This window comes from Vipera ursinii, assembly GCF_947247035.1.
Source record: "Vipera ursinii genome assembly, chromosome: 1".
In the NCBI taxonomy this organism is placed as follows: Eukaryota; Metazoa; Chordata; class Lepidosauria; order Squamata; family Viperidae; genus Vipera; species Vipera ursinii.
Window position 1 is genome coordinate 356,010,824 of NC_139512.1, and position 23,060 is coordinate 356,033,883.

Sequence of the window (23,060 nt, forward strand, 5' to 3'; positions counted from 1 at the left end):
GGTAGTCCTCGATTTACAACAGTCCATTTAGCGACCATTCAAAGTCACCACCGTGCTGAAAAAAGGGACGTATGACCGTTTTTCACACTTACGACCGCTGCAGCATCCCCATGAACACACAACCAAAATTCAGATGCTTGGCAACTGGTTCGCACTTATGACGGTCGCAGCGTCCCAGGGGGTCACGTGATCTGCTTTTGCGACCTCCTGACAAGCAAAGTCCACGGGGAAGCCAGATTCACTTAACAACCATGTCACTAACTTAACAACTGCAGTGTTTCACTTAACAACTGTGGCAAAGAAGGTCATAAAACGGGACAAAAATTCACTTAACAAATGCCTCACATAGCAACAGAAATTTTTGGGCTTAATTGTGGTCATACATCGAGGACTACCTGTGTCTTGGGGCACCGATTTCCCATGAGGAGACAGACAGGTTGGGACAGTAATTACAGTAATACAAGGAATACTCGGGACTTACAACCATTTATTTAGCAACCATTTGGAGTTACTATTGTGTAGTGGGTCCGACGCAAGAGAGACGCCAGCCGGTGTGTGAGTTCAGCTCTTTATTGGAAGGGGAAGTGAACTGGGGAATGAGGGCTACCTGGCCTCCTTATATACCTGGCCAGGTAAGCTAACAGCCAATGGGGTTGGCCCTAGGTTTCCCGCCGAAACTGTCCAGGCCAATGCCCCTTGGTGGCTGTTGCTATGCAGGTGCCTGCATACATAACAGTTACAACAACACTGAAAAAAGTTAACATAGAAAAGAGCTGGAAGGGACCTTGGAGGTCTTCTAGTCCAGCCCCCTGCTCAAGCAGAAGAGCCTATACCATCTCAGACAAGTGGCTGTCCAGTCTCTTCTTAAAAACCTCCAGTGATGGAGCGCCCACGATTTCTGGAGGCAAGCTGTTCCACTGGTTAATTGTCCTCACTGCCAGGACGTTTCTCCATAATTCCAGGTTGCTTCTCTCCTTGATCAGTTTCCAACCATTGTTTCTCATCCTTCCCTCTGGTGCTCTGCTGAACAACCCGACCCCCCTCTTCTTTGTGGCAGCCCCTCAGATACTGGAATACTGCTACCATGTCTCCCCGGTCCTCACATTCATGACCGTTGCAGCATCCCCATGGTCATATGATCAAAATTTGGGCAGTGGGCAACTGGCATGTGTCTACAATGGTTGCAGCATCCTAGGATCAGGTGATCTCCATTTGTGATCACCAGCCCAGCTTCCAACAAAGAACGTCAGTGGAGGAAGCTGGATCTGCTTAACGAACATGTGATTGATTTATTTAACAACTGCAGTGATTCGCTGCAGATGGGTTGTCCATCTCTGGAGCTGTCTGAGAAGGGTAGTTGCTTATCTTGCACAGTCAGGACTAAGTCAATGTTTTTTTCAAACTTGGCCACTTTAATTTGGGTGGACTTCATTTCCCAGAATTCCCTAGGCAGCCATGCTGGCTGGGGAATTCTGGTAGTTGAAGTCCGCGTATCCTGAGGTAATCAAGGTTGAAAAACACTGGATTAGTTGGTCTCTAAAGTGCCTTTTAGCATCACCCTTTTAGGATTATCTTCCAAACCACAATCCTCTCTCATAGGGGTCTTCAAACCTGGCCCTTTTATGACTTGTGGACTTCAACTTGGTGGAGCAGTGGACTAATGCCTCCTTAAGTAACACCAGCTGCCTGCAATTAGTGCAGGTTCGAGTCCCACCAGGCTCAAGGTTGACTCAGCCTTCCATCCTTCCCAGGTAGGTAAAATGAGGAGCCAGATTGTTGGGGGCAATAAGCTGACTTTGTAATAATGCCACTTGGGGCCCCCCGAAAGCCCTAATAAGCAGGTATATACATAGAATGAAGGCTATTGCTAAGCACATTGGTTTGTGCTTAAATTGTAAGCCGCCCTGAGTCTTTGGAGAAGGGCAGGATATAAATGGGATGAAAAAAAAAATAAAACTCCCAGAATTCCTCAGCCAGACACGCGTACCTGGCTGAGAAATTCTGGGAATTGAAGTCCACAAGTCATAAAACGGCCATGTTTGAAGACCCCTGCACTATCAAGACCAGTCTAGACAGCTAATTTTTTTAAGCATGACAAAGAAGATTGATTTGCTTTGATGGACCCGAAGACTTTTTTTTTCTTTTGAAAAAGCTCATTTCTTTTGTAGTCGCTGTTGCAAAAATACCTGGAGCCTGAAAAATATTTGGCACCTCTCAATACACTGTCCCAGATGACTCTCTTCAAAAACACAAGGGGGTGCCAGGCGATGGGTTTTCTTGCAAGCAAAATAAAGTTCCACCTGCTCAGTTTTACAAGAGCAGAGTTCCTTCACCTGGGCAACTTGAAATTGTGTGGACTTCAACTCCCAGAATTCCTCAGGCAGCATGCTTTAGAGAAGACTATGTGGACTTCAACTCCCAGAATTCTCCAGCTAGCACAAATAACTATTATTATTATTATTATTATTATTATTATTATTATTATTATTATTATTATTATTATTATTATTAAAGGAGATACCTGCTTGATTCCTAGGATGCTGGCAGCAAGCCGTGTCAATCATTAGTGCCAGTCAACTTGACTGAGTTTCATGTTTTATGAATAAAAGTTACATAATAACAATAACAACAACAATAATAGTAATAGTAGTAATACTACTACTACTACTACTAATAATAATAATAAAGTTGTAAGGGACCTTGGAGGTCATATAGTCCATCCCCCTGCTCAGGCAGGAAACCCTACACCATTTCGTAGAAACGGCTGTCCAGGCTCTTCTTAAAAACTTCCAGTGTTGGAGCATTCACAGCTTCTGGAGGCAGGTTGTTCCACTGGTTAGTTGTTCTAACTGTCAGGAAGTTTCTCCTTAGTTCCAGGTTGCTTCTCTCCTAGATTGGTTTCCATCCGTTGCTTCTTGTCCTGCCTTCAGGTGCTTTGGAGAATAGCTTGACTGCCTCTCCTTTGTGGTATTTAAAATGGCTGGACTTCCACTCCCAAAATTCCGCGGCCAACATAATTTAAAGTAGGTGGACTTCCACTCCCAAAATTCCCCAGCCAACATACCTTAAGTTACGTTGACTTTGACTCCCAAATTTCCCCTGCCAACATACTTTAAGATGGGTTGATTTCCATTCCTAGAATTCTCCAGCCAGCATGTTTTAAGAGGGGTGGACTTCAATTCCCACAATTCAACATAATTTAAGATGGATGGACTTCCACTCCCAGAATTCTCCAGCCAGCATGCTTTAAGAGGGGTGGACTTCAATTCCCAGAATTCAACAGTCAACATAATTTAAGATGGGTGGGCTTCAGTTTCTAGAGCTGCCCAGCCATCATGCATCAGAGTAGGTGGATTTCAGCTCCCAGAATTCCTCAGCCAACATACCTTGATAGGTTGACCTCCGCTCCCACAATTCCCCAGCCAGCATATTAACTAGATTAGAAAATTAAACTGTACAGATATTCTAATCCAGTGTTTCTCAATCTGAACTTTTAAAATTTCAAACTTCAATTCCCAGAATTCCCCAGCCCAGCTGAAATGCACCCATCCTAAAGTTACCAAATTTGAACAAGGTGATTTAGCAACGATACATCTTTAAAAGAATAAATAAAACTTGTATAATGGAGGAGCAGAGAAATGGAGGTGGAAATTAATTTCATTCCTATCTTACATTTTTCCCTGGGCTATTGTGTGTCTGTGTGTAGCACGTATCTTAAGAAGCAGCCAGGAACACCATTACCGTGTGAAAGATGTTTTTAGATTGTTATTGCTGCATTTAATAGGAATATTCCAATCAGTTCCACACTGAAATATTAATTCCAGCGCATGAGAATAATCTATTTTCACTGTCACTAGAAAACAAGTAGATGAAGGCAGGAGAAGAAGCAACGGATGGAAACGAATCAAGGAGAGAAACAACTTCGAACTAAGGAGAAATTTCCTGACAGTGAGGACAATTAACCAGTGGAACTGCTTGCCTCCAGAAGTTGTGGGTTCTGGTATAGGGTTTACTGCTTGAGCAGGGGGTTGGACTAGAAGACCTCCAAGTTCCCTTTCAAATCTGTTACTCTGTTAAGAATAGAATAGAATAGAATAGAATAGAATAGAATAGAATAGAATAGAGCTGGAAGGGACCTTGAAGGTCTTCTAGTCCAGCCCCCTGCTTAAGCAGGAGAACCTATACCATCTCAGACAAGTGACTGTCTAGCTTCTTCTTCAAAATCTCCAGTGATATAGTGCCCATGATTTCTGGTGGCAGGCTGTTCCACTGGTTAATTGTCCTCACTGTTAGGAAGTTTCTCCTTAATTCCAGGTTGCTTCTCTCTTTGAACAGTTTCCATCCATTGTTTCTCGTCCTGCCTTCAGGTGCTTTGGAGAACAACCTCCCCCCCCCGCCTCGTGGCAGCCCCTCAGATACTGGAAGACTGCTATCACGTCTCCCCTATTTCTTCTTTTCTTTAGACTGGCCAAACCCCAATCCCGCAGCTGGTTCTTCGTATGTTTTGGTCTCCAGGCCTTGGATCATCTTAGTTGCTCTTCTCTGAACTTTTTCCAAGCTCTCAACATTTTTTTGTGACATGGTGACCAAAATTGGCTGCAGTGTTCCCAGGTGTGGCCTCACTAGGGTTTTGTAAAGCGGGACTAATACCTAAGAAAGGCCGAGCGCCAAAGAATGGAGGCCTTTGAACTCTGGTGCTGGAGAAGACTCCTGCGAGTCCCTTGGACTGCAAGGCGATCAAACCGGTCGGTCCTAGAGGAGATCAACCCTGACTGCTCTTTAGAAGGCCAGATCCTGAAGTTGAAACTCAAATCCTTTGGTCACCTCATGAGAAGGAAGGACTCACTGGAGAAGAGCCTCATGCTGGAAAAGGTTGAGGGCAAGAGAAGAAGGGGACGACAGAGAATGAGGTGGCTGGATGGAGTCACTGAAGCAGGAGGCGTGAGTTTAAATGGACTCCAGAAGATGGTAGAGGACAGGAAGGCCTGGAGGAACGTTGTCCATGGGGGTCGCGATGGGTCGGACACAACTTCGCAGCAAACAACAACAACAACAACACTAATACCTCGCGTGATCTTGATTATATGCCTCTGTTTAAACAACCCAGGATTGTATTCACTTTTTTGGCTGCTGCCGCACACAACTGGCTCACGGTCAAGTGATCGTCCACTCGGACTCCGAGGTCCCTCTCACAGTTGCTGTTTTTGAGCCAGGTCTCACCCAGTCTCTACTTGTGCCTTTAGGACGCTGAGCTTGTTGATCAGAAGGTTGGCAGTTTGGTGGGTCGAATCCCGAGCGCCGCGTAACAGAGTGAGCGCCTGTTACTCGTCCCAGCTTCTGCCAACCTAGCAGTTCAAAAGCACATAAAAATGCAAGTAGACAAATAGGGACCACTACGGTGGGAAGGTAACAGCGTTCCGTGCGCCTTTGGCGTCTAGTCATGCTGGCCACATGACTACGGAGATGTCCTCGGACAAGCGCTGGCTGTTCGGCTTTGAAACAGAGATGAGCACCGGCCCCTAGAGTTGTAAACGACTAGCACGCATGTGCGGGGGAACCTTTACCTTTACCTTTAAATGTAAAACTTTGCTTTTCTCCACGTGGAAACTCATTTTGTTGGATAGGGCCCATGGTTCAAGTTGGCCAAGATCTCTATCCTCGAAAAGCCTAGGCTCTCACAGACGTGTGCGAAGGAGAGTTCGCCACAACCACACAGGCCTCAAAGGAGGACTCTTTCCCCCCAAAATGGCCCCATCCACGATTACCCCTTGATGATCGATCATTCACCATCCTACAGCTCAGCGGCACTAATCAATGCTGCGAAACACAGGCCGGCCGCTAGAGGGCAGCAACGCCTTAGAATACACCTGTCCCTCACTGACCAGCCTAGAGGCCGGGTTAGGTACTAATCCTGTACGGAACACGCAGCGGACCAAGCCCGACCCTAAGGCATGGGGGGCTCTCCGCGTGTTTCGCCTCCTCACGTTCTTCCCGCGAGTCTTGGACTCCGCTACTGCGGGCGGATCCCGCTGCTTAGGCATTGAATGCAGAGTTCCCAGTCGTGGGAAAGCCTGGTCTCTCTCTCTCTCTCTCTCTCTCTCTCTCTCTCTCTCTCTCTCTCTCTGTCTCTCTCTCTCTCTCTCTGTCTCTCCCCCCCCCCCCTCTCTCTCTCTCTCTCGTCTCTCTCTCTGGTGTCTCTCTCTCTCTCTCCCTCTCTCTCCCTCTCCCTCTCTCTCTCCCTCTCTCTCTGTCTCTGTCTCTGTCTCTGTCTCTCTGTCTCTCTCTCCCTCTCTCTCTCTCCCTCTCTCTCTCTCTCCCTCTCTCTCTCCCTCTCTCTCTGTCTCTGTCTCTGTCTCTGTCTCTCTGTCTCTCTCTCCCTCTCTCTCTCTCTCTCTCTCTCTCTCTCTCTGTCTCTCTCTCTCCCTCCCTCCCTCCCTCTCTCTCTCTGGTGTCTCTCTCTTTTAAAGCCCCCCGCCCCAAGAATCTCCCTTCCTTCCGCCCTTATCCGAGCCTGGCTTTTCACCAGTGGGTGGGTGGGGGGAAAGCAGGGGGAGACTTTTCACTAGCGGGGGAAGAATGGAAGACTTTTCACTGGGGAAGGGAGGAGAAGACCCCCACCCCTACACAGACCCCCACCTCTCCTCTCCCCACGCCAGCCCCGCTTCCCCTTCGCGGGTGGGTGGGGCCGGCCTGCACGTGACGGGGAGCCGGCTGACGGGAGACGCCCACCGGGAAGGCGAGGCCAAGCGGCCAGGCGGGGGGAGGCACCTGCAGGCGCCGGCTCCTGCTGTGAGCCGCGGTCGCGCGTGGCTCGGGAGGTGGCTTGGCCCGGCCCCCTCCATGCCTCCGCGCCGCAAGAAGAAGAAGAAGGAGGAGGAGGAGGAGGAAGAGGAGGCAGCGGCGGGCAGCGGCGGGCAAGCGGCACTGCTGCCCGGCCGCCCGGCTCCCTCGCTGGCCACGGGCCGGCTGCCCCACGCCGCGGCTCTGCCCACGATGTTGAGCGGCGTGGGCTGCTTCTGGGCCCTGCTGTCCTCCTGCCTGCTGGCCGTCTGCAGCCTGGCTTTCCTCTCGCCCGCCTGGATCGTCCGCCCGCGGGCAGGGGGCGGCCGGCGGTGGGGGAGCCCCGCGCCGCCCGCCTCCGTGGAAGCCGTGGGCGGCGCGGGCGAGGCGAGCTTCGGCTTGCTCTGGCACTGCTCGGGAGCCGCCACGCCGCGCGTGGAGCCCTGCGACGGCCTGGCCGGCCTGGGGGGCTTCGGACGGATCCCCTCCGCCTCCTGGCAGGTGAGGCCCGGGTTGCGTGGGATCGGGTGTGTGTGTGTGTGTGTGCGTGGGTCGGTGGGTGGGTGGGCGTGCGTGGGGAAGGGTCTCGGCGGTGGGCTGCGCTTTGGAAGGGGGGGAGTGGGTCTTCGCCCAGCCGGGTGGGCCGTGACAATAACGAGACGGGTTGATTTCCGTCTTGCCAGCCACTCACCCACCCGCGATCGTGCTTTGCGCCCGCCGCGTGTCCGGGACCCCGGTGGATGGACGGACGGACGGACCGAGTCAGCGGCGGGCTGTAGGGACCCCCTTCCGACCCGGTTAGACCCCCCCCCTCCCGGTCCAACCCTAAGTCGCGCTTTCTGCTTGCGGCGGGTGGCTTCACGCGAAATGCAGCGCCCGTGGGCTTAGCGCGTCGTGTGAATCTCCCCGAGAGGCAGTTCTTTGTAACTGGCACGTTTGCTCGGCTGGGAGCATTGCAGCACCAGTGGACAATGATCGCAACAATACAAAAGACACACACACACACACACACACACACACACACACCTGAAATTAGGACGACTGTGGCAAAAGAAAGCAAGCCGAGGGAATAACCCAGAGTTACAGGGGCCTTAGGTGCGAGAGAAGCGCCATCCGGCATTGACGCATTCACCATCGGTCAATTGCAAAAGGCAGCTCGATGTGGAAGTGCTTACATTTCTCCCAACAATTTTATTTTTTATTTTTTATTTTAATCCCATTGATATCCCGCCCTTCTCCGAAGACTCAAGGCGGCTTACAATCTAAAGCACAAATTAAATGTGACTGCCGCCTTGAATTTTTTCTTTAAAATCCCATTTATATCCCGCCCTTCTCCGAAGACTCAGGGCGGCTTACAAGCTTAGCAGTAGCCTTCATTCGATGTATATGCCTGCTTATTAGGGCTTTCACACACACACCCCAAGCGGCATTATTACAAAGTCAGCTTAATTGCCCCCAACAATCTGGGTCCTCATTTGACCTACCTCGGAAGGATGGAAGGCTGAATATCTCTAAACACCATCAAACATCCACCTCTGCCTATCCCAGGTCCTTGGGAAGGACGGGATAGGATAGGTGGATTAAAATGCCAAATCCAGCCTGGACATCTGGCTGACGGTGAGACAGACGATAATTGTAATTCAAAGATTAGCCTGGACACAGGACCGATGAAATCAGCTTGCGGCCATTGGGCTAATTTTTCTTCCTTGAGTGTGTGTGTGGGGGTTTACACCCCATTTGGGCTGACGATGGTGGGTCCTACAAGGCGGGGGGGGGGACTTCGGCACGCTTCACGTCCCCAGTTTTGTGTGAGTTGCGGCACAACAGGCGTGCGAAGGAGAAGACGATAAGGCAGCTGTGCCTTTTTGCACCCTTTCCAAGGAGTAGAATTGTTGCAAATCAGAAAAAAAAAATCCAACAAGAACAACAACAATCCTTCATAAAGCCAGAGATTCAAATAAAGGTGTTTAAAAGTTCATCCGGTTGCAATATGGGTTCATAGTAGGCTTTTTTTAAAAAAAATAATAATAATCCAGACCTCTGGTATGGATTTTTATTTATTTATTTTTTTAACGGGATGGGGGTGTAAATTTTTTAAAAAAGAGAAGCGGCTGAGATTGGGCTGTTAACACCCCCCCCACACCCCCAAAGGACCCCACTCCTGTTAAGATGAGCAGGAATGGCTTCAACAGGTCGCTTGTACAATGCAGGGAACTGGGTGTTATTTTCCTAGGGGTCCTGCTGATGGTGTATTGTGGTTAATGGATCATTTTGTTTTCGCCCTGCGTTCTTTTGTTGGAAAGTGCATATGTGTGTGTGGGAGAGGGTGGGGGGGAGAGAGGGTTGTGGTGGCAGAGAGAGGACAAAAGAGTCTGGGGTCCTTTAGCAGGCAAGCCCATTTCACGGGCTGTTTGATTCCACCGCTAGCCAAGCTGACGCCCTTCCTTGTAAAAATGACAATTATGACTATTATTCTGCACTGGGCAGTGAAATGGGAATTGCAGCTTTCAATCTTGAGTTTGGCTGGCTGGTTGTAAGTCCTTCCTTCTTTCTTTCTTTCCTTCCTTCTTTCCTTTTCCCCTCCCTCCCCACTCTTTTATCTCTCCTCCCTCCCTCCCTCCCTCTTTTCTCTCTGTCCCTTCCTTCCTTCCTTCCTTCCTTCCTTCCTTCCTTCCTTCCTTCTTTCATTCCTTCCTTCCTTTTTTTCTTTCTTTCTTTCTTTTCTTTCTTTCTTTCTTTCTTTCTTTCTTTCTTTCTTTCTTTCTTTCTTTCTTTCTTTCTTTCTTTCTTTCTTTCCTGCCTTTCCTATTTTTACAAATAACTCTTGGTGGTGAATATGTCCTTCTTCTTCCTATTTTCCCCCCAAAACTACCACCTTGCTGGGTGGGTTGCACTGAGGCAGGCAGGACTCGCACAAAGTCACCTTAGAAGCTTTCATGACTAAGGCAGGACTAGAACTCATCACCTCCTGATGCTTGGCCCAAACTCACCTAGCTGGCTTTCATGCCTAACACGGGACTAGAACTCACCCTCTCCTGGTGATTGACCCAAAGCCACCCACTGGCCTTTCTTGTCTAAGGTGGGACTAGAACTCACTGTCTCCTGGTCATTGGGCCAATGTCACCCAGCTGGCTTTCATGCCTAAAGTGGGACTAGAACTCACTGTCTCCTGGTGATTGGTCCAAAGTCACCCAGCTGGCTTTCATGCCTAACACGGGACTAGAACTCACCGTCTCCTAGTGATTTGCCCAAAGTCACGCAGCCAGCTTTCATGCCTGAGGTGGGACTAGAACTCACCGTCTCCTGGTGATTGGTTCAAAGTCACCTAGTGGGCTTTCATACCTAAGGTGGGACTAGAACTCACTGTCTCCTAGTTTTTAACCTGGTTCCTTAAGCCCTTAACCACCTATTCAAAGTCTCTCTCAAACCGAAGCTTTTTTTTGTTATAGCTCCTTAGCCTTGATCTGATGGACAGTAAGAGATCTCAGATTCTTTTCTGGCCCCAAATTCTTGAACTAAATGCTTCACTCTTTATAACTGGTAGCGACAGAATGCCGTTTTTAGCTTTCCTGAATAGCTAATGTCAGGGGATCCTCCCTGTCTCATTTTTCCCCATATTGTTTTTCATGGCCAAGTGGAAGAGTGATTGAAGCATCTGAAAGTCAGGCCCTTGTAACGGCTAAGAAGACGTTTCTAGGCATCCAAACAGCAACCCGGGGTGTGTGTTAAATGCGCCTTTGGCTGAGGTGGTCATGACGTGATAACAGTCTTCCAGTATTCGAGGGGCTGCCCCAAAGAAGGGGGAGTCAAGCTATTCTCCAAAGCACCTGAAGGCAGGACAAGAAGCAATGGTTGGAAACTAACCAAGGAGAGAAGCAACCTGGAACTAAGGAGAAATTTCCTGACAGTGAGGACAACTAACCAGTGGAACTGCTTGCCTCCAGAGGTTGTGGGTTCTCCAACACTGGAAGTTTTTAAGACGAGATTGAAGATTTATCTGAAATGGTACAGGTAGTCCTGAACTTACGACTTCAATAGAATAGAATAGAACAGAATAGAATAGAACGGAACGGAACGGAACAGAACAGAACAGAACAGAACAGAACAGAACAGAACAGAATAGAATAGAATAGAGCTGGAAGGGACCTTGGAGGTCATCTAGTCCAACCCCCTGCTCAGGCAGGAAACTCTATACCATTTCAGAGAAATGGCTGGCCAATCTCTTCTTAAAGACTTCCAGTGTTGGAGCATTCACTGCTTCTGGAGGCAAGCTGTTCCACTGGTTAATTGTCCTCACTGTCGGGAAGTTTCTCCTTAATTCCAGGTTGCTTCTCTCCTTGATGGGTTTCCATCCGTTGCTTCTTCTCTTCAGGCGCTTTGGAGACTAGCTTGACTCCCTCTTCTTTGGGGCAGCCCCTGAGATATTGGAAGGCTGCTATCATGTCCCCCCTCGTTCTTCTCTTCATTAGACTAGACATGATGTGATGTGATCATGGGAAATGTTGCAACAGTCATAAGTAGGAGGACCAATCATAAGTCACTGTTTTTAGCGCTGTTTTCACTGCAAAGTTACTAAATGAAGGGTTGTTAAGTCGAGATCTACCTGTCTATCACATACAGAGAGTCCTCTTCTTACAGCAAGTCACTAAGAGGGTGTTCGAAGGTACAATGGATCCCCCAGGCCCAGAGGGTAACTTTCCTCCAGCTATGGAGTAGCGCATAGTCCTTGACTTACAACCATTTCTTTAGTGGCCGTTTGAAGTTACAAGGGTGACTTATGACCCTTTTGCCCCCCTGGTCAGGTGATCAGGATTCGGACACTCGGCAATTGGTTCATATTTGTGACGCTGGCAGCATCCTGGGGTCACTGATCCCCTTTGGGGACCTTCTGATAAGCAAAGTCAATGGGAAAAGCCAGATTCACGTAAGAACCCCAGTGATTCTCTTAACGGCAGTGCCAAGAAATGTCGTAAAATGGAGCAAAACTCATGTAACAATTGCTTTTATTAGCATCAGGAATTTGGGGCTACAATGTGGTTCGAGGACTACCTGCATTTTTTGATTGATTCATTTATAGCCTACCTTTATTATTTTTATAAACATAGCTAATAAATATTCCTTCCTCCTCCTATTTTCCCCACAACAATCACTCTGAAGGGGGAGTGGTGCTGAGAGACAAAGCACTGGTTCCAGGCCACCCAGCTGGCTTTCATGGCTAAGGCGGGACTAGAACTCACCGTCTCCTGGTGATTGGCCCAAAGTCACCCAGCTGGCTTTTATGCCTAAGGCGGGACTAGAACTCACCATCTCCTGGTGATTGGCCTAGAGTCACCCGGCTGGCTTTCATGCCTAAGGCGGGACTAGAACTCACCGTCTCCTGGTGATTGGCCCAAAGACACCTAGCTGGCTTTCATGCCTAAGGCGGGACTAGAACTCACCATCTCCCAGTGAATGGCCCAAAGACACCTAGCTTGCTTTCATGCCTAAGGCGGGACTAGAACTCACCGACTCCTGGTGTTTGGCCCAAAGTCACCCAGCTGGCTTTCATGCCTAAGGCGGGACTAGAACTCACTGTCTCCTGGTGATTGGCTCAAAGTCACCCGGCTGGCTTTCATGCCTAAGGTGGGACTAGAACTCACTGTCCCTTGATTTCTAATCTGGGGCCTTAACTACTAGATCAAACCATCTCTATTGTTAAATTGATAAACTGCGCACCTTATTGTCAGGCGACTTCTTGGCGCCTAGCCATACACCTGTAAAAGAGAATATGAAACAATAGGAATGTTAAAAAGATTTAGGGTTAAGAATTACAACACGAAAATGAATGCCGTTCTTCAGGGCTCCAGTCCCGAGAGCCAAAGGCGGAACAGATCGACAGTCTCAGTTCAAAGAAAGCCGGGGGGGGGGGGGTTTAAAGCATCCAGGAAGTCCTCGTGTTGCAACCATCCCTTAGTTCGTTTGTTTATGTAACCCGCCCCCCTCTCTCCCAGCCATGATAGATTGGAACGGCCTTACACATTTCATAAATCAAAGATTTACGAGGAGGCCGCCTGGCCATTCCAGTTAAGCTCCTTTATCTCTCGGCAAAGCTTTGCTTCTCGCAGCTGTTTCAATAACCCCCAAAGAGAAAAGGGCCTTCTGACACCCCCATTGATGGGAACAGGTGGTGGGGTGGCCCAATGCGTAAGAGGAGGTTCATAATGGTGAGTCCAAACGGCGGCTTTTCTGGGCCGTGACCTATTGCAAAAACAGATCGGTCTTATTTAAAGAGACCGTCCCGCTAAGGAAATCACGTCCAGTTTGATGCATGAACTGGTGTGAGGACGGCGCATTTGGTACAGGTGGATCCTCGTCTTACGTCCACAATTGAGCCCAAAATTGCCAGAGCTGAGCAAGATGATTGTTAAGCGGGTTTTGTCCCATTTTACGACCTCTCTTGCCACGGTTGTTAAGCGAATCACTGCCGTGGTTAAATGAATTCTGCAGTCATTAAAAGAATGGGGGTCCCCGCCCCCATAGACTTTGCCTGTCAGAAGGTCTCAAATGGGGATAGCATAGCCATAGGCTAGCGCTTATGGATTTGTATACTGCTTCTCAGTGCTTTATAGCCCTCTCTGTGCAGGTTTACAGAATCAGCATATTTTTCCCCCAACAATCTCCATCCTCATTTTACCGACCTCAGAAAGACGGAAGGATGAGTCCATCTTGGGCTGGTCAGGATCGAAGTCCTGGCAGTGGACGGTTGTTAAATGAATCTGGCTTCCCCCGTTGACTTTGCTTGTCCGAAGGTCACAGAATGGGATCACATGACTCCGGGACCCTGCCACCGTCATAAATATGAAACAGTTGCCAAGCATCGGAATTTTGATCATGTGACCGCGGGGATGCTGCACTGGTGATAAGTGTGAAAAACAGTCATAAGTCACTTTTATCAATGCCATTGTCACTTTGAACCATCACTCAATAAACTGTTGTAAGTCAAGGACTATCTGGAAATGAATAGCCGTAACTTGAGGACTACCTGTTTGTTTTACATGGGGTTTAATTGATGTCAGGCTGGACTAAGATGATCAAAGGCCTGGAGAGGAAAACATAAGAAGGGCTGCAGGAATTGGGTACGGTCAGTCTAGAGCAGACATGTCAAACACAAGGCCCGGGGGCCGGATCCGGCCCGCGAAGTGGTTTCATGCGGCCCGCGAAGCCATCCTGGAAAGAGTGAGGGAACGGCCCCCACTGCCTTGGCCGTGGCCCAGAGACCCTCCTTCTGCCAGAGACCCTCAGATCTGTCCCACTCCTGCCCAGGCCCTCATAGGCACCCTTGATGCGAATGATGTAGAGCTGGCCACGCCCACCCAGTAGGCCACACCCACCCAGACCATGCCCACCCGGCCCCCTGAGGGCAACCGCAATGCTTATGCGGCCCTCAATGAAATTGAGTTTGACACCCCTGGTCTAGAGAAAAGAAGGACTGGGGGGGGGACATGACAGCAGTCTTCCAATATTTGAGGGGATGCCCAAAGAAGAGGGGGTCCACCTATTCTCCAAAGCACCGGAACGCAGGAGAAGAAGCAACGGATGGAAACTAGTCAAGGAGAGAAGCAACCTAGAACTAAGGAGAAACTTCCTGACAGTTAGAACAATGAACCAGTGGAACAACCTGCCTCCAGAGGTGGTGAATGCTCCAACACTGGAGGTTTTTAAGAAGAGACTGGACAGCCATTTGTCTGAAATAGTATAGGGTTTCCTGCCTGAGCAGGGGGTTGGACTAGATGACCTCTGAGGTCCCTTCCAGCTGTATTCCGATTGATTCATTCAGGACCTCGGATAGCTCCTTGAGACTCAACAGCACGTCCATTCAGCACCATGGACAGCGAGCATCTATCTGCAGTTTTGCAGTTGGGCCAGAAAAAGCAGTTTTTCGAACATGCTGGCTGGGAATTCTGGGAACGTGACGACTGTTTTTCATTGTTACGACTCTTCCAGCATCCCCGCGATCATGTGAACAAAATTCAGATGCTCGGCAACTGGTTCGCATTTGTGACGGTCGCCGCGTCCCGAGGCCATGTGATCTCCTTTTGCGAACTTTTGGCAAGCAAAGTCAAGGTGTCCCAACGCTGCTTACGCCGGATGTTCTTGCTCTGACCACAGATGGAAATTGACTGAAAAACATTGGGTGGTTTTAGCTTCCGATAGGGGCTGCCTCAAAAAAAAGGGCACAAAATATCCTATTTTCTCCTTGGTAGAGCTGTTGGTGTCAACGCTGCTAACATCGGATGTTCTTGCTTTGACCACAGATGGAAATTAAGCCATCTTTTCTCTATCGCTTTTGGAGTTCGTTGATGCTGGGAGGGGGAATGTGGGTGAGAGTCCAGCTAGTCATAGCAATAATAACTCAGCTGTGGGAACCCAAGGTCATTGGGCCCAGAGTTGATAAAGATTTGTCAGGCTGGAGAGCTGGGGAGAAAGCCCCGTGCTTCAGGTTAATTGGGGAATGTGATTTATGACTGTTCATTGGAGGAGGGAATTGTGCTTTGTTACTTTGTATCCAGGGGAGGGGAATTTACTTTCTGGTTTCAACTATGTAGTGCCGATACTTTGTTTCTTGAATAAAAGATGCTTTAAGGAAACCAATGCCTCGAAGTTCTTTTGAAAAGATTCATCTGTCGGAACCATGACGCAAGGGTGGGAAGCCAAATTCACTTAGCAACCAGGTTACTAACTTATCATCTGCAATTCTTGACCTAAAAACTAAGGTAAGAAAGGTCCTAAAATGGGGCAAAGCTCACTTAACAAATGTCTCACTTAACAATGGAAATTTCGGGCTCGTAAGTCGAGAACTACAGTTGTAACAATCCTATCCCTTCTCTTCTCTTCTCTTCTCTTCTCTTCTCTTCTCTTCTCTTCTCTTCTCTTCTCTTCTCTTCTCCTTTCTTACGGCAGAAGTTGTGGATGCTCCATCACTGGAGGTGTATAACAAGAGACTGGACAGCCATTTGTCTGAAATGGTCTATGGTCTCCTGCCTGAGCAGGGGGTCAGACTAGATGACCTCCAAGGTCCCTTCCAGCTCTATTTTGATTGATGGATTCTGATTGACTTCTGGACAGTCCTTCCTACCCGCTATTATATTCCCAGCAGTCACAGCAAAAAAGGAGGAGAATTGAATAATAATAATAATAATAATAATAATAATAATAATAATAATAATAATAATAATAATAATAATAATAATAATTTAATTTCTATACCGCCCTTCTCCCGAAGGACTCAGGGCGGTGTACAGGGCAATACAATAAAATACAACATACAAAAATTAAAAAAAATATTAAATATTACAGCCCAATTCAATACAATTAATACAATAACATTAAAATACCCCTAAACCCATCAGACCAGGCCTCCGGAGATTGTGGGTCCTCCATCGCTGGAAGTTTTCAAAAAACAGACCACTTGCCTGGGATGGTATAAGGCTGCTGCCTTGAGGTAGGGGTTGGACTAGAAGGCCTCCAAGGTCCCTTCAGGCTCTATTCTGATTGATAGTGTGGTGGGATGGAGGGTTTGTTGTCACTGTGTGTTGGGGGCAGAGAGCACAGGGGGAGGCTCAGCTAATCTCAATGTACACATGTTGTACTTTGACAATAAAGGTTTATTTATTTATTTATTTATTTATTTATTGGTATTGGGTATGTCTAGTTTAATGAAGAGAAGGACGAGGGGGGACATGATAGCAGCGTTGCAGTATCTCAGGGGCTTCCCCAAAGAAGAGGGAGTCAAGCTATTCTCCAAAGCCCCTGAAGGCAGGACAAGAAGCAACAGATGGAAACTAATGACAGAGAGAAGCAACCTAGAACTAAGGAGAAACGTCCTGACAGTGAGAACAATTAACCAGTGGAACAACCTGCCTCCAGAAGCGGTGAATGCTCCAACACTGGAAGAGACTGGACAGCCATTTGTCTGAAATGGTATAGGGTTTCCTGCCTGAGCAGGGGGCTGGACTAGATGACCTCCAAGTTCCCTCCCAACTTTTGTTGTTGTTGTTATTGTTATTATTATTATTAGAAAGCTTTTATTCTTAAAACATGAAACTCAGTCAACTGAACACTCAAATTGACTGGCACTAATGGTTGACACGGGTTGCTGCCAGCATCCTAGGTCTCAACGAGGTACCTCCTTAAAATGTAAGATGTTCCGAGTAGCGCAGTTTTTTGTAGCTTTGCTGGAGTTATTGCAGGAAGCTGCAGTTTCTTGATGCGTTTTGCAAAGTTTTTGGACCTAGTTCCCAGTGCCCCGACGACAATGGGTATCACTGTTACGTGTTTCATCCATAATCACGCAGTTTCGATGGCCAGGTTGCGGTATTTCGTAATTTTTCCCAGTTCTTTTTCTTCGACTCTGGCATCTCCTGGTACAGCGATATCAATCAGCTGTACGCTTCGGTTCTCTACGACTGCGATATCTGGCGTGTTGTATTATAACAGGGGTGTCAATCTCAATTTCATTGAGGGCCGCATCAGCATTGCGGTTACCCTCAGGGGGCCGAGTGGGTGTGGCCAGGGTGGGTGTGGCCTAATGGGTGGGCATGGCTAGAGTGCATATGGCCTACTGGGTGGGCGTGGCCAGCTCTACATCATTGGCATCAAGGGTGCCTATGGGGGCCTGGGCAGGAGTGGGAGAGATCTGAGGGTCTCTGGCAGAAGGAGGGTCTCTGGGCCAGGGCCAAGGCAGTGGGGGCCGTTCCCTCACTGTTTCCAGGATGGCTTCGCGGGCTGCATGAAACCACTTCACGGGCCGGATCTGGCCCCCCCGGGCCTTGTGTTTGACATGTCTGTATTATAGTAATACTATGATATATAATATATACATATATATTAATATAATAATAATAACAACAACAGTAACAACAACAACAATAATGTATTATTGTTGTTATTGTTGTTATTATTATTCTGCTGGTCTGTTTGAGAATCCATGCACAGTGCTTTGAGGCTACGGCTGGTTGCGTCAAACCAGCACATTCTTTCTTTATGTGACTGCTGACATCACTGGTGGAGATCTGTCAGAGGGCAAAACCAAGGCCCAGATGCCTGTGGCCCCTAATGGGGACCCCAGACTTGGCATTCAGAGAGGAGACGGTCTTTCCCCTTTACTGCACAAGCAACGACTTGGGGGTGGGGGGGAAAGAGCCAGGCTGGGCGATGCATATGTGTGTGTTTGTGCAGTGCTTGGGCAGTCAGCCAATGCTGGCATTCAGGCTGCTGCCTAATTAACATTTCATTAAGCCCTATTTTGCTCGCCTTGATGGAGGTCCAAGGGGTCACCCCATTGATGTGCTAATTCTCTGGCTGCTTTTGTCTGTTTCTCAGCTTCTCCCTCCTTTTGTGGGCAAGGGGGAGAATAACAGGTTGTAAGAGACCAGACAGAATCCGTAATCTGGTTTTTTTCCCTTCCTCTTTGTCTTCCAACATCTGCAGCAGATTGATAGGTTGTAGCAACACCACCCAGTCTGGTTTCCTCCAGAACTTTTACCATCCCACATCAAGATCCCCCAGCCAGTGGGGTCAAGACCAAACCTATTCAGCTCGTCCTCGACTTATGACTACAACGGAGCCCAATATTTTTGGGGCTAAGTGTGACATAAGCATTCCGGTATTTGAGGGGCTGCGACAAAGAGGAGGGGGTCAACTTATTTTCCAAGGCCCCTGAAGGCAGGACAAGAAACAACGGCTGCAAACCAATTGAGGAGAGAAGCAACCTGGAATTAAGGAGAAACTTCCTGACAGTGAGGACAATTAGCCAGCGGAAGAGCTTGCCTCCAGAAATCGTGGGCGCTGCTACATCACTGGAGGTTTTTAAGAGGAGACTGGAGAGCATTTAACTCCTGCTTTGAGCAGAGGATTGCACTAGAACACAGCTTTTCATCCAGTGGTACGGGTACCACCTGTGGTACGTTGGCACCTGGCAGGTGGTACGCGACCATCCTAGACAAGTGGTAGCAGGGGAGGGGAATGAGCTGAACCGGTGGCAGCACCGCATAAGCCTGAGCAAGAGACGGCTGGAGCTGCAGGGCTGTCGGGGCTCAGCGGAAGCGCCAGGATCAGCGCCAGGATCCAGCTGGAGCTCAGCACCGTTCCTGGCACTTCTGAGCCCAGAAGAAGCGCCGATCAGCTGGAATGTTGCAGCATCTCCAGGCTCTTGTGATTTACCTTCAGATGCTTGGCAACCGATTCATATTTATGACGGTCACAGTGTTCCAGGGTCACGTGAAGTGACCAAAACTTGCTGCAACCACCCAGCAGACGTGGGGGGGGGGAATAAAAACCAAACACCCCCCACCCCACCCCCGCTGCCAATCCTCAACAGAAATGCTCACAACTATGAAAACCTTGGACAGGAGGAAGAGCGCCGCCAGGCGGGCAGGCAGGGATCTTGCTCGGCTGTGGCTTGGGGGGCACTTTTTTCAGGGCCATTGTAACTCTGAGCAGTCACTAAGCGAACTGTTGTAAGTCAAGGACTACCCGTACTTCATCATTTTTTTTTCGTTTTTTTGATCATCAAGTTTTTGGCCCCTTGCTAGCGACTGGTGGTACTCGGATGTTGCCATATCCTAAAAGTGGCACAGTGGGTGAAAAGGTTGAAAAGCCCTGGACTAGAAAGCTTCTGAGGTCCCTTCCTGCTCTGTTCTAATAAAGTGAATTTTGCCCCATTTTACGAACTTTCCTCCCACCGTTGTTAAGTGAATCACTGGGACTGTGAAGTTAGTCCCCAATTGACTTTGCTGGTCAGAAAGTCACAAAAGGAGATCACATGATCCCGGAATACTGCAGCGGTCATCAGTCTGAGTCAGTTACCAAGCCTCTGGATTTTGACTTTGTGACCAGGTGCTGCAATGGTCGTTAAGTGTGACAAATGGTCGTACAGTAAGTCACCTTTTTTCCCCGGTGACGTTGGAACTTCGAACAAGCCATTGTAACTCGAGGATTATCTGTATTTGTTCGACTTTGGATGATGCTCATGATATTATCCATTCAGTCGCGTCCGACTCTTGGCGATTCGATGGGCCGGATCTCTCCGCAGCCGTCCAATCTTACACTAACGTTGGCCTCGACTTACAACGCGGTCACGTGATCAAAATTCAGAGGCTTGGCAACTGACTCGTACTTTTGACAGTTGCAGTGTCCCAGGGATCACGTGGTTTCCCCCTTTTGCGACCTTCTGACAAGCAAAGTCGATGGGGAAGCCAGATTCACTTAGCAACCGTGCGACTAACTTTACAGCTGCAGCGATTTCGCTTAACAACCGGGGTAAGAGAGAGGGTCAATTTGGGGCAAAACTCAATTAATGACTTAGCAACAGAAATTATGGGCTCCATTGCGGTCATAAGTCGAGGATTAGCAGTCCACGTATATGATGTCAAAATACACCCAAACACAAGGCTATGACACGGTGCAGCTGGCATTTGCCTTCTTGCTAAGTTCATCCTTTGCGTCGGAATGTGGTTGAGTTGAATTGAGTTGAATGAAAAGGACGAGGGGGGACATGGTAGCAGCCTTCCAGTATCTCAGGGGCTGCCCCAAAGAAGAGGGAGTCAAGCTGTTCTCCAAAGTGCCTGAAGGCAGGAGAAGAAGCAACGGATGGAAACTCATCAAGGAGAGAAGCAATCTAGAACTAAGGAGAAATTTCCTAACAGTCGGAACAATTAACCAGTGGAACTCCTTGCCTCCAGAAGCAGTGAATGCTCCAACACTGGAAGTTTTTAAGAAGAGATTGGATATTCTATTCTATTCTATTCTATTCTATTCTATTCTATTCTATTCTATTCTATTCTATTTATTCTATTCTATTCTATTCTATTCTATTCTATTCTATTCTCTATTCTGTTCTATATTATTCTGTTCTGTTCTATTCTGCATTCTGCATTCTATTCTATATTCTATATTCTATATTCTATATTCTATATTCTGTATTCTATTCTTTATTCTATTCTATATTTTTCTATTCTATATTCTGTATTTCTATTCTATTCTATTTTATTTATTCTATTCTCTATTCTACTCTATGTTATATATTCTACATTTTATATTCTATATTCTCCTATTCTTTTCTGTTCTGTTCCGTTCCATTCCATTCTCTCGTAGTTCAATCAAGCCCTGGGATCTGTAAATCAGAGTTTACGGCTAAGCATCCTAATACAGCCAGTGGTGGTTTATTCAATAAACAATCAGCTAAATGCTCCTGCTGGTACTTGGTGAGGGGACAAATTGATCATCTTTCTCGACTCTCTTGCAAAGCACCTTCTACTTCCTTGGAACAATCTCCGCAGATTAATTGGTGGGGTTGACTTCTGGCCTCTGCAGATAATTGTTTTGTTCCTTCTATTTTTTTATTTTTTATTTATTTATTTATTTATTTATTTATTTATTTATTTATTTATTTATTTATTTATTTATTTATTTATTTATTTATTTATAAATAGGAGAGGTTAATGCCTGGCTGCGAAAATGCTTGACCTCGCTCTTTTTATTATTTCGCAGAACGCCTGTCTGAAATGCGTGACTTTTTGCAAGTGGCAAAGCCGGCCCTTATGCAGAAAAAAACTACAAGGAGCGCTCAGCTTAACGACAATTCATTTAGTGACCGTTCAAAGTTACAACGGCTCTGAAAAACGTGACTTAGGGCCGTTTTTCACCCCAAGACCCATTGCAGACAAGACCCCCTCAGTCAGGCGATCAAAATTCACGCGCTGGGCGACTGACTCGTATTTATGACGGTCGCAGCATCCGTGGGGGGTGTCACGTGATCCCCTTTTGCGACCTTCTGACAAGCAAAATCAAGGGGGGGGGAAGCCAGATTCATTTAACGACCGTGTTATTCACTTAACAACCTCAGTGATTGACTTAACCACGGTGGCCAGAAAGATCGTAAAGTGGGGCAGAATTCACTTAACAATTGTCTCGCTTGGCCACAGATACTTTGGGCTCAGTTGAGGTCGTAAGATGAGGACTCCCTGTATTCTTAAAATGACAGGCAGCTGATTGTTTCTACAGTTCCTTTATGGAGGGTGAGGAGGAAGGACGTTTAGGAAGAAAAAAAACTTGAGCCTATGCAGAGTTCCATGCAAGAGCGTTTATTTGGGACAATTGTCCAATATAATAATAATAATAATCATACTAATACTACTAATAATAATAATGGTGGTGGAGGAGGAGGAGGAGGAGAAGGTGAAGAAGAAGAAGAGGAGAGTGGGAAGGGACCTTGGAGGTCATCTAGTCCAACCCCCTGCTCAGGCAGGAAACCCTATCCAATTTTAGACAAATGGCTGTCCAGTCTCTTCTTAAAAACCTCCAGTGTTGGATCATTCACAACTTTTGGAGGCAGGTTGTTCCACTGGTTAATATAAGTAGTATGCTCGTATTTAAATGATGATGATGATGATGATAATAATAATAATAATAATAATAATAATAATAATAATAATAATAATAATAATAATAATAATTCAAGAACAAGCACTACAAACTAATGCCATGAAAGCAAAGATACAAAAATCCATTGCCGACTTTGCAACGACAAAGTTGAAATTGTTTCACATCTACTATGTGAGTGCAGCAAAATCACGCAAAACTGATTACAAAGCTAGACATGACAAGTGGCTAAACTAATCCACTGGGCATTGTGTAAAAAATACGACTTGCCTGTGACCGAAAAGTCGTGGGAACATAGGGTGGAAAAAGTTGTCGAGAATGAGAGGGTGAAGATCTTGTGGGACTTCAGAATACAGACAGATCGCCATTTGGAACACAACACACCAGATATCGCAGTCGTAGAGAACCGAAGCGTACAGTTGATTGATATCGCTGTACCAGGAGATGCCAGAGTCGAAGACAAAGAACTGGAAAAAATTACGAAATACCGCGACCTGGCCATTGAAACTGCGCAATTATGGATGAAGCGTGTAACAGTGATACCCATCGTCATCGGGGCACTGGGAACTAGGTCCAAAAACTTTGCAAAACACATCAAGAAATTGCAGCTTCCTGCAATAACTCCAGCAAAGCTACAAAAAACTGCGCTACTCGGAACATCTTACATTTTAAGGAGATACCTGGTTGATACCTAGGATGCTGGCAGCAACCTGTGTCAACCATTAGGGCCAGTCAATTTGAGTGTTCAGTTGACTGAGTTTCATGTTTTATGAATAAAAGTTTTATAATAATAATAATATAAAATGGAAGGTACCTTGGAGGTCATCTAGTCCAACCCTATGCTCAGACAGGAAACCCTA

General features: G+C 47.4%; 1 protein-coding gene across 1 annotated transcript in view; it reads left to right on the forward strand.

The window, feature by feature from the left end:
• Window positions 1-6,840: 6,840 nt before the first annotated feature.
• The window catches only part of LHFPL7 (LHFPL tetraspan subfamily member 7), a gene marked incomplete at its 5' end in the record, with an annotated part of 80,417 nt that continues 64,197 nt past the window's right edge, over window positions 6,841-23,060 (forward strand). The window contains one exon of the mRNA XM_083379873.1: window positions 6,841-7,281. Coding sequence (XP_083235999.1) covers window positions 6,841-7,281 — 441 coding nt within the window. The remainder of the gene's footprint in view (window positions 7,282-23,060) is intronic.